General features: G+C 36.2%; 1 protein-coding gene across 2 annotated transcripts in view; it reads right to left on the reverse strand.

Moving 5' to 3' along the window:
• LOC127420542 (excitatory amino acid transporter 5-like) overlaps positions 1-12,916 on the reverse strand; it is an 86,690-nt gene that overhangs the window by 19,776 nt on the left and 53,998 nt on the right. For both annotated transcript variants that reach the window (XM_051662908.1, XM_051662909.1), the window contains exons 4-7: positions 8,533-8,575; positions 6,056-6,290; positions 4,981-5,080; positions 3,829-4,062 (exon numbers count right to left, since the gene is read on the reverse strand). In XM_051662908.1, coding sequence (XP_051518868.1) covers positions 3,829-4,062; positions 4,981-5,080; positions 6,056-6,290; positions 8,533-8,575 — 612 coding nt within the window. The remainder of the gene's footprint in view (positions 1-3,828; positions 4,063-4,980; positions 5,081-6,055; positions 6,291-8,532; positions 8,576-12,916) is intronic.

Genomic DNA, 12,916 nt, shown 5'->3' on the forward strand with positions numbered 1-12,916 from the left:
TACAAAGCAAATATAACACTTATCAACCACCAGAAAACTAGTTTTGCTTAGGCAAAGACCATTCACATCATAAAATATTAAAATAAATATTGTTGGACATTTTCATGAGCGCTGGTAATAATTCATACACATCATACCATGTTTAAATGTAAAATGTAAACGCATATGACTGACTTGTGATTTTGATTCAGATTCGTGATTTGCATACCGCTTTTTGAATCTTTTTGTTCAGTTCAAAGGAATCAAATTTAAAAGATTTGATTTAAATGATTCTTTCAACGAATCACATCACTATCGCAGATCTGCATGCATTTTTGCATGTACAGCTGTTATTTATTTTGGCGGGGTCCAGTCGCAAAAGTAACTAAAGTGTCTGGATAATTTTATCGGAGTAAAAGTATCAATTTTCTCATCAAAATGTAGTGAAGTGAAAGTAAAAGTCCAAAGAAATATTTATACTCAAGTAAAGTACAAATATTAAAAAACTGCACTTAAGTACAGTAATGAAGTATTTGTACTTTGTTACTATACACCTCTGGAAAACACATGGTTGCTTGAAGCAGACGCTCCTGATTATAACGAGCCCAAATACAGTGTGATAAGATACGCAGATCTTGATATAATTTTCACAATTTACTTGTGTTTCTAAGTGGCTAAAGGGAAGTCAGCTCCCCCTGGTCCTTGGTTCCTAACATCCCTTGGATAAATGATATGTTCCTCTCTTTAAAATAAGATCATTAGCAAAGAAGATGCTTTAGATCTTCCCTATTTCATTAATTTGGGCTAGGTTTAGATGATTCATTATTCATTAACAACCCTAATTGTTTGTGCCGTATAATGCTAGGCGTTTCTGCAGTGCTCTGTAAAGTCCCCTCTAAGAACACCCTGTATCCTCTCCCAAAAGAGAGCTCCATTGCCTCTACTGTTACAGCTTCTCTCTCATCCATCCATCTTCCTGCAGGAGAGTTCTGTGTACCACTGCTGCCGCAGTATGCTTCAACCTCTCTTCTCATTCATCCTTTCCTATGCGACCTCTCGCAGGAGAGCCCTTTCGCCCTTCAGCCGAGACACCAGCGCACACTTATTTTGGGGGAAGTTTAAATTCCTCTTACTATTATCTGGCACTGAGGACATCATTCCTGCCTTAAACAAACTTGTTTAGTTTCAGAAATATTTGCTCAGCTTTACTGTCACCCAACCCAACTTGGAGAACGAATCAACATGCTCCAACAGCAAGTCAAACCAGTTTAACCATTTACCGTTATCTCAAGATTTTATGAACATGCTTACTTATGAAATGCCATAAAGTCTTGTATGGTTATAAAATGAAATAAGCAATGTGAATTTCGGCAATATTTACAGTAAATTATCAAGCTGGCATCCAAAATAGCTTACCTTGGAAAGTAATTCAATAATGCGTGGTGCGGTGCTGTTGTGCGTGCATCCACGAGTCCGCAACGCCAAACCTATACTTACACGTCGGTGGAGGATTGGCTTAAAACAAACTTAGAATCATTATACATGGGTTATTTATGTTCGCCTTTTCATGTGTGTTAATTTACTGGGAGCTTTTTACACCCGAAGGACTCTACAGCCCAGATAGCTGTAATGATAACTGTCAAATAATGAAATGACTCAATGCGAGAAAAAAAAAAAAACTTGCACTAATTTTATTAAACATAAATACAAATAGATAATATAAACCTATTTAACAGAACATACACATAACAACTATCAACATTACTGAATTACTACAGTGGTTCTCAACTGGTTTTGCTTTGGGACCCAGATTTTACATTGGACATCAAGTCACGACTCATAACCTGTATTTAATGAATGAATGGATCTTGCATAGTTTTGTACATGGTTTTCAAGTATAAGGGCATGCATGAGTTGCCTTTATTTTTTTGATGTTGACAACAAAAGATACAGGAAGTTTTTTCTCCCCGCTTTCATATTTTATTAATATGAGCCTGTTATATTTACTGTCCAGTTTATTTCCGAATATAAAACACCATTCAAAACTTAATAATTTGTCCATAAGTCTTGGAGGTCCAGACTTTAAAGCCCTTTGTGTACTAACTCTTATATTTACAGTGCAATGTCATATAATCACAGGTAAGATAATAGATGGCTCCTCTTTACGGTTGTTAGGCCATTGTAGCTAGTCTTTCTAATAATGATAATAAAAAATAATAAATTATAGTATTTGTTATGAAAAAAATAAAAATAAAGTAGCCTAAACACATTTAGAAACTTTAACTACAACTGCCACAGTTTTAATAAAAATTAGGTCTGATATATTCTACTTAATAGATTATTTAATATGTAATTATCAAATATGTATCATAAAATCACAGTTATTGTTACTACTATAAAACCATGATACATTTTAGTAAAGATAATGATATGTAATTGGAAAATGTACTTAATTTTGGCTCATAGCACAGTGGTTTTTTTTATCTTTCCCTCAGTGCTGTTGAGCATGACAGGGCAGTTTACTGTTTGAGAGGTTTGACTTCCACTATAGCGCTTTACACTAGAAACTTCTCATTAGAATTAAAATGGGTCGCATCAGTTTTGTGGTCTGCACCGCGATATCGAGGGAAGCCCGCACACCCGATGTATGTGCTCAAGAGATATAGAGTATAGCAGATCATTGGCTTGAGTGATTCCGTGATGCTTGTGCCAAACTCATGCGAAAACCAAAATATCGCGTTGCAGATGAAAAGCATATTTAGCATGTATAAAGCTCCGAACTCAAGATTATCATTAAATTCGCATCTGCAATTTGGGCTAGGTGGTCTGTGTCCCACTACGATAGACTTTGCAAGAGTTACGTTGCGTCAAGAATATTAAATAACCATATAAAATTTCAGCAGTGCCGCTCATAATTTAGTGCCGCTGCTAAATGCATATAGGGAAAACACTGTTAAGTCTTGTTTTGTCCTGGAGCACTATGTAAATTGTGCCACATCAAAAAGTCTGGATAATTGGCACATAACATGTCTTTAGACTTTTTTAACCAACCTACATTTTTAATGTTTTTAAAATGTATTTATGTCCTCTTCCCAAAAGTATTTCATATTAACCACCCAAATGCACATTGAGCGCGTTTACATGCACTTACATTCTTACACCGATTATGCTTAATAAGCCGACAAGCGTGCCTTCATGTAAACGCGATAAACCGCGCTCCTTTATCGGCATAAGGCAATAAACGGCTTATGAATGGCCAAATCAATAGAGGTAGATTTTTGCCCATCACGCCGATTTCACGTGCCATGCATATACCTTACCCGGTGTTCTTACCGGCTCATCCAATGTGCGCACGTGTTGAGCGCATGCCACTTAACGGTTTGACGTCAAAAGTAGAGAATAACGTGATTATTTCAAATGTCATGTTAATGTGGATTTCTTGCCTTGTCAGATTTTTTAAATAAGCTGATTTTAGAGAGTAATCATCGGATTGGTGTGTGTGTAAATTGGCTCATTGTCATGGTATATGTGCCACTTCAAATGCAGCTTCTGTACCGTCTTTGTAGCATTCAGACGGCTTATTCCATATGATGAGAAAAATGGTACATTTATAATTATATTAATTTCTGAAGAAATTACTTGGTGGTCCAAGTCTGGATCTGGTATGTGGTCTGCTAATTAGTGACCTCTGTTGAAATTTTTTGGCCAATTAATGTGATATTTCCATTATTTTTATCTGGCCCCAGAACAGAATAGGGCAGAATTCCCACAATATTAATTTTAAAGTTTTATTGTGTGTGTGTGTGTGTGTGTGTGTGTGTGTGTGTGTGTGTATGTGTGAGGTTGTACCTGGATGATGTGGCCAGTGAAATGAGCAGAGCCTGCAGGATTCCTCTGATGTAGACGATGGGACTCTTTTTGGTGATGAAGAAGTACATGCTGGGCAGGATGAAGAGGCCATGTAGGATAAGGCCCATTACCACAGTGATGGCGTAAAAGCCCAGCTTCTTTCCCATCGCGGATGGGTCGCTCATCTCCAGAATCTTCCCGGCCACCAGAAACACAATACCAAATGGGAAATACCTGCAGAGAAACAAAAAGTTCATAGAACCATCAGACATCAGGGCGAGAATCTGCATGTACCTACTTTAAATCACACGTTTACAACAGTTAACAAATTTAGTGTGTGGAGATAAACAGCCTGGTTCCAAACCAGAGTTCTATAGTAACTATTAACTTTAATAATGTTGTCCATGAGACATGTCATTTATCATTTAAACGATCATACTTAATGTTTTTAATAACTGACTCATTAACACTATTATATTTTAACTTAAAAAACTAGGGCTGTAGATTTAAAGTGTTAATTTAGTCTGATTAAGTGAAAACTAACGTAAATGCAAAATAAATAAATAAATGCAATTAATCATACCCCCAACCTCTACGTAAATTCCCAAATAAGGAATATTCCTACCATCGAAGCAATTCAAGCTTGATGTACTAACTTTCAAGTTTCAAACTACACTTAATTTGACACAGCATTCTAAAAACACAACGCTTATGACTAATGACGCTGTAAAAAAGTGAGACGCTCCAAAAACATCCATCGGATGCACCAGTACATAGACCAACAATTAAAAATAGAGTACATGGAAGTAGGCCAATAATAGGGTTATGTTAAATTTTCTGGAAATAATACAGACCATATAATTTTTGTATTGTCTAAACTCTGTACTTGTTTGTTGCCACAATATGATGTAATGTATTTGAATTATCTGAATAATAATATTTATTAGGCTTATATATTATATTTATAATTATTTTAATTATTCTAAATTACCTTTTATTTATGGGGGCCTTTCTCAGCAAATATTGGTATGTGATTAATTCGATTAATTATTTGGTACATCATGTAATTAATTTGATTAACAATTTCAATCAACTGATATCCCTAATAAAAACAAAGCAAAAATAAAAACATAAAATTAATAGAAATCTCACCAGATAACTATAGCGACAATTTTCAGCACAGCTTCATTGAGACTTTGGCAAAAGTTCACCAGAGCGCTGCCGTTCGGACCCATTCTGCCCAACATTATACCTGATGAGAATGAGCAGTGATTTACAAAAGTGAGATATGACATTATATTATCACATATATTATCAGACCTAGTGAACAAGCATAACTACTAGATTATTGATAGCAATTTATGTGAAGCCTGTATACAGTATATACAAAGCACTATAAAGTTAATATGCCTTATTTCAAAGTATTGAAAGAGTATCTTTAAAGAGTATAATGCACAATAATACATTACATTGGGTGTTAATCATGTTTAGTCTTTAAAGTTATATCACATGTATTCTTCAGGTAGGATTACAAACTTTTTGCCACTCGATTACGGGACGATTGGGCATTCTGAGTGCTTAATACAGGAGTACGGGACAGTTGGCAAACAGATCTTAAGGGATACAAAAATCCAAGAATTCATGAGTCGAGAAAAATACTGATTATATGCTGAAATGCTGAAAAATATTGATCAAAAGTAGTTTAATTCATTAAAATGTACTATTTCACCCAATATTTTATTAAAGTATTACGTAGGGTTGCCAACATTTTGCCTCATGAATACGGGAAGTTTTGAGCACTTTTAGGGCTGATATATGGGACAAGAATTTTTGCCAAAATACAGGACATCCCTGCTAATACAGGACAGTTGGCAACCCTAGCCACAGCCACTTTCTGTTTCCTAATGTCATTGTTTTCCAAAGTATGCAGTACAAGAGAAACTTCTCGAAACTCTCCGTTTTTTGGTGGAGTAAAATGCTGTTTTCGAATGTAGATGAGAGGCGTATATGTAGCAAAATTAATGCAACAATATTTTTTCAACCCAAAACGTATTAGCATGGACCTGGCCCTATTGTCAAACTCAATTGGAATCAACTGATAATAAGATGTATAACAAGGCATTATGGATGCATTATTATAATGCATTGAGAATTCCTTGATTTTATAACCAGTTTATAACTGGTTAGTATTCATAGTAATTATTCCTCTATGTGACAGTATTCTCACCCATGGTGGCAGAGAAAATGACGATGCCCAGCACATTCATGCCCTCACTGGTACCAGGAAGCGTTCGGAACACAACGTCAGGAGGCGGAGTCAAATCCAGCTGGAAGTTTTGAAAATCCGTCCCATTGTCATCCTGAATGCCGTAGATAAGAGCGCGGCGAGTGGTCGTCTCTGTCAGACCGGTGGCCACTGTCGTCTTCGGGCTCTTCATAATGGGCACACTGTTGGTACGATACTGAGAAGATAAGAGAGCAATTCATGTGTTTTTATTAGATTTCAGTATAATTTATTTCAGTTTATTTGTTGTTGTTGTTTTTGTAGTACAGACTAGAAAATATGCTACCAAGAGATTTGCAGAGCCAAATAAAATACAGACTACAGTTTCAGACCTGCCAAAACCTGTCTTCACAAAAGCACTACTTAACAGGGGACAACTTATTTGCATAATGTGAAATAAATCTTCTCATTACCACACGTCTCCACAGAAACTAACCTGACCACATTTTCTATTAATATTTTCAAGTGCACATAAAGGTATTACAAAGAATTCTTGTTTTTGAGCACTCTTCATACAATTTTAACATTTATTATTTATGTTACAGTGGCTCAGTGGGTTATTTCTGATGCTGAAAGACATGATGAATTGCATTTCATGCTTAGAATGTAAATGTATGTCCAATTTAATCACTCTATTTGTTTAACCCTTATGAAAATTAAAGGATTAGTTCACCCAAAAATTAAAATTCAGTCATTGTTTACTCACCCCTGTGTTGTTATAACCCTATATGACTTTCTTTATTTTTCTAAACACAAAGGGAGAAATTGTAAAAAACTGTTGTGCTCAGTGATGTCATAAAATGGCAGTTTATGGTGACCACCTCTTCAAGCTTCAAAAGGACACAAACATATAATTCATAAATCTAATAAATTATTCCATGAGACTCATGATTGTTATGAAAGCGTACAATAATAAACAGAAATCTAATGTGTTATTTAGTGAAACTGTTGACCAACCGTTGATCTCCTGTGCACATTCATGATAAGGCATGAGAGCAACACTTCACACAGCCTCCTCGCGTCATTGGGGCGTTCAAGCGAAAACTTGTTTTGTTTATCTAAACAAAGGTCCTTCATAGCAATAGCGACAACAGAAAACACAATACAGCTGCACACAAAACAGAGAACAGAAGTTACTAAACATGTCTGAAGAGTTTGTAGACAAAGAATTTATGCATTTCTATGCCCAGCCTTATTTTTTTGAACGGAGTACTCTGAACTCAAACAGAAACATAGAGGAGGCTATAGGCAGCCACAGTCACACTGTGTCCTAAACTGACGACAAACGACACACGATAAAAGGTTTACTTTCTATGGTAATCAGAGTTTTTGTCCTAACCAGCAGTGATGAGCAACGGTACATTCTATTGATCGCTTGTTTTCTGTTTTTGGCATCGTGCGGGTAACTCCATCTACTGTGATCTGAAACCTGTCCAAAAACTTTCAAGAAAATAAGGTTGGGCATAGAAATGCATAAATTCTTCGACTACAAACTTTTCAGACATGTTTAGTAAGTTCTGTTCTCTGTTTTGTGTGCAGCTGTTTTGTGTCTGTTGTTGCTATCGCTGTAGCGGACCTGTTTTTAGATGAACAAAACAAATATTCGCTTGAATGCCCCAATGTCACAAGGGCGCTGTGTGAACTGTTGCTCTCGTGCCCTATCATGAACGTGCACAGGAGCTCAACGGTCAGTGAACATTTTTACTAAATAATACATTCAATTTTGGTTTGTTTCTCACCAAATCTTATCTAATGCTTTCATAACAATCATGAGTCTCATGGAATAATTTATTAGATTTCTGAATTATACTTTTGTGTCCTTTTAAAGCTTGAAGAGGTGGTCACTATAAACTGCCATTGTATGACATCACTGAGCACAACATGTTTTCACAATTTCTCCCTTTGTGTTAAGAAAAATTAAGTCATTTAGGGTTATAACACAGGGCTGAGTAAACAATGACTGAATTTTCATTTTTGGGTGAACTATCCCTTTAACCATGGTTAATTTTATTATCACTATGTTTTTACTCCAAATACCATGGCTAATATATCCTTATTGTAGTAAAACGTGGTTAATATTCGTAATTGAATTTCATCCTAATTAAATGTATAACTACTGTATCAGGTGGTATTACTGAATGAGAACTTTTGATTGCAGAATTAAATAATGTAATCTGATTGTTATATATCTAAATAAACTTTAAATAAATTAAATATAGTTAGCTATTATTTGTTAGTAGCTTGTAATGTAGCTAACTATACTTTTTAGTGTGGCTTGACTGTAATTAAACTACTTTAGGTTGTGAGTAGTTTGTAGCTTGGAAAACTACAGTTTCAAAAGTAGTTTCTCCAACACTGTACCAATTATGGAGATTGCAAGAAGAGTAACTGATCATTCATAGCTCATTGTGGAGTCTTACCTGTTGAAATGTGGCTTGAACAAGGTTGGCTGGAAACATGTTTCTGTTTGGGGATATAAACATATTACAGTGAGATATGTGTACATACATTGAATTTTGGATTAATTTCAAATGAATTGAAAATATCAAATCTATGTAGTGTCAAGTATCTTTCAAGAAATTATCTTTGCTAGTTCCTATGTAACAGTTTTTTTTTTTTGTTGTTGTTTTTTTTTTTTTGTCAAGTGGCCAGAACAAAGATTGATGGCCAGCAGATAAACTACTCAGGTTCTCTTACTGACCTTTACATTTTTAGGTCATTTTAAGGGCAATGAAGTTAAATGGGTGTCTTCAATATGTGGACTGCAACAGTAATTGTTGAGTGTTGACCAACCAATTAATTTTAATTTTTTTATTTATTTTTTAACCTTGAAATAGATGTAATTAATTACAATGGACAACTCAAAGACGGAAGGTGAACCAACTGCAGGGTAAAGCTATGTAGTCTGTTTTCCAGTCCATACATTAGATATTCTATGTGGAATGAAAGAGACAAACTGGTCTTGCAGGATTCTAATCACAGATAGCATGGATGCTGTAAAGAAGCCATTAGAAAAAAAATAAAAAAATAAATAAAAATAAAACTACTGTCAAAGTCCCTGCCACAGCTCTTAAAGAGACAGAACCATTTTAGCACTTGTTCTACATATCTAAGCAAGTACTTAATCAAATTAATCAAAGTGCTTGTGATTAATTTGTAACATTCAGTATAGGCCTAGATATACACAGATGAGCCAAAACATCATGACCACCTGCCTAATATGCTGTTGGTTCTCCGCATGCTGCCAAAACAGTGCCGACCCGCTGAGGCATGGACTCTACAAGACCCCTGAAGGTGTCCTGTGGTATCTGGCACCAAAACATTAGCAGCAGATCCTTCAAGTCCTGTAAGTTGCGAGGTGGAACCGCCGTGGATTGGACATGTTGGACCAGCACATCCCACAGATGCTCAATCGGATTGAGATCTGGGGAATTTGGAGGCCAGGGCAACACTTTGAACTCTTTGTCATGTTCCTCAAACCACTCCCGAACAATGTGTGCAGTGTGGCAGGGCACATTATCCTGCTGAGAGAGGCCACTGCCATCAGGGAATACCATTGGCATGAAGGGGTGTACCATGGTCTGCAACGATGTTTAGGTAGATGGCACGTGTCAAACTGATGTCCACATGAATGGCCAGACCCAGGATTACCCAGCAGAGCATTGCCCAGGACATCACACTCCCTCCATGGCTTGTCATCTTTCCACAGTGCATCCTGGTGCCATCACTTCCCCAGGTAAATGGCACACATGTACCCGGCAGTCCATGTGATGTAAAAGAAAACGGGACTCATCGGACCGGGCAACCTTCTTCCACTGCTCCAAGGTCCAGTTCTGACAATCTTGTACCCGTTGTAGGCGCTTTCGACAGTGGACAGGGGTCATCATGGGCACTCTGACCGGTCTGCAGCTATGCAGCCCCAAACGCAGTAGGGTGCGATGCACTCTGTGTTTTGACACATTACTCCTGTAACCATAATTAAAATTTCCTATGACTTGTACCACAGTAAACCTTCTGTCAGTTAGGACCAGACAGGATATCCTTTGTTGCCTTCGCACATCGATGAGCCTTCGGCACACAACACCGTCACCGGTTTGTCCCTCCTCGGATCACTGTCGGTAGGTACTCATCACTGCTGACTGGGAGCACCCCACAAGCCTTGCCATTTCAGAGATGCTCTGACCCAGTTTTCAGGCAATAACAATTTGGCCCTTGTCAAAGTCGCTCAGGTCTTTACTCCTGCCCATTTCTCCTGCATTCAACACGTTGAATATGAGAACTGATTGTTCGCTTACCATCTAATCTACCCAGACCTTGACATGTGGCCTTGTTAGGAGATGATCAATGTTATTTGCTTCACCTGCGAATAGTCATAATTTTGGCTCATCAGTGTAGATATTATTGCATAAAACATAAGATATAATTAAAGAATGTATCATTTATGAAAATAAATTGGTTAAATCGAAGTATTTAACATATTTTTTAAGCCTTCATAAAGGTAAAAAATGCCCCTGAAAATCAAATCCAGTTGGCAAATATTGCACATTAATCGAAAAGTTAATTTATGACTGCTATGGACTGTTTTAAAATTCTCAATAAACTTGCTGTTTCCAAAGGCTGAAGTGGTTTTATTTAATTTATTGTTAAAATAATAATAATAATAATAATATATGTGACATTTTTATATAGAAAGTAAATATATATATATATATATATATATATATATATATATATATATATATATATATATATAAACTTTTTTTTAAGTATGTCTTTTTTTTTCTTTTTTTTTAAGAGGACTGATAACAAATTAAGTTAGCCAATAAAAAGTGGCAGTATTATTTTATTCTAGTGTATGAAAGGATATGACTCCTTCATTTGCATCCAAACACCATCTATTAATGGAAAAACACAAATCCAAAGCATTAGGGCCACTAGAACCGGTCCTGATGTGCACTTATTCAGCACCATACACCACAACACTTTTCACCCGAAAATAATGCTGCGTGTTTCAAAAGTGAAACAGTTTCCCGCAGGCTGATCTGGAGAAGAATGCCCTTATAATTGAATGTGATGCAAATGTAGCATTTGTGAGGGTCTGCATGAATAATGTAGAATAATTTTTCAAAAAAGATGCACAGAGCATACTGTCATAGACAAAGCATCTAAAAGACTTATTCACATGATGTTTATCCAAGCCGTGGTACTTAGTACAGTATAGTGCAATACAGTATACAAGTACGCAGTATGGTGCAATATAATATGCATGTAAAAAAACATGTAAATTCATATTTATGCATGCTACCTATACAAACCAATGTGTTAAATATGAAAATCACTATATTTACAATTGATTTTTCATATTAATACTACTACCTCTATAAATCAATGTGCTCAATATGAAAAATCACTATTTTTACGTTTTATTTTTCAAATTTATACTACTACCTCTACAAACCCATACCCATTTGAACATAATTTCCTTTGCACATTCCTGTATAGATACTCTGTACATACACTATTCATCTTATCCTGTAATTCTGTGTCTTACTGTTGTATTTCTGTATGTACTTGAAGCTTCTGATCAGAAGCCAAATTTCTTGTATGTGTGAGCACATCTGGGCAATAACAATGTGATATCTGATGGTGTCAGACGGAAATACCATGGTACTTTGAGATACACTTACCATATTTATGTACTACTCTGTATATACATGGTGCTTTAAAGTACTTCAAAGAATACTGTGGTCCTACCATGGTAATTTGATATATGATTACCACATTCATATACAACTGAATGCACATGGTGCTTCAAGGTAATTCAAAGAATATCATGGTACTACTATGGTACTTGACTATATGACTACCTTATCTGTATACCACTAAATTAACATGGTGCTCCTAGGTAATGGTACATGTCCAAAAAACATGGCAATGCCATGGTACTTTTTTATGTGTTTTTGTGAAGGCTACTAAGTGTTTTGTAAAAAATCTTTACCTGCAGTGTCAATCAAGCTGTACACGTGTTGAACTTAATAAAGGCCTTCTTTACTGCCAAACAATAGGACACATTTGCAGGTTTGGTTTCAATTGATTGTAGATCCACTGCAACCAGCGATATCTTTATTTTCCGTGAGTGTGTTGGCAAGTGAGAGCGTGCACCAAATGATTCAACAGCACGCGCGTGAGCTGTCTGAGTCATTCAGATTGAATCGTTAACCAATTCAGACCGCTTTGCTATAACATGTGACAAATCCATTGTAAAGAACCAAATCAGATTAGCGATTTATTTGTGAGTCGGACATCTTTAGTTCTGATTCAGAACTGGTGATAGTAAACACCAGTGTGATATATGATGTAGCGGTGTAGCTTTGTCAAAGCTACACGGTTACGTAATCAAAAGTATAGCTTTGCTACTGACAAGCTACTTGATTTAAAAACTAGTGAAGCTACCACCTCGCTACTCAGAAATGTAGTTAAGCTAATAGCTTTGCTATTTGTAGCAAAGCTACTGCCCATCGCTGCACATCTGAAGCTCAGTTAATACAGGTACTACACTAAAACAACAGAGAATTCTGGCTGAAATGTTGCGCTTGATCTTAGATTAAATTTCAGCTGCATCTGGAAGAAACAGTGTTTTTCAACGCTTTCTTTGTTGTTTATGATGTTTTGCGGTTTGTTATCAAGCAGTAGCACACATACATAGTTCTTGATGTATGTCATTTTGAAATCAGAGACCCTCCCCTTGAAATCCGAACACAAATGGTCACAGGAGATGCATTTAAGTGACCAGGTGTAAACAGC

This window comes from Myxocyprinus asiaticus, chromosome 29 (assembly GCF_019703515.2).
Source record: "Myxocyprinus asiaticus isolate MX2 ecotype Aquarium Trade chromosome 29, UBuf_Myxa_2, whole genome shotgun sequence".
Lineage (NCBI taxonomy): Eukaryota > Metazoa > Chordata > Actinopteri > Cypriniformes > Catostomidae > Myxocyprinus > Myxocyprinus asiaticus.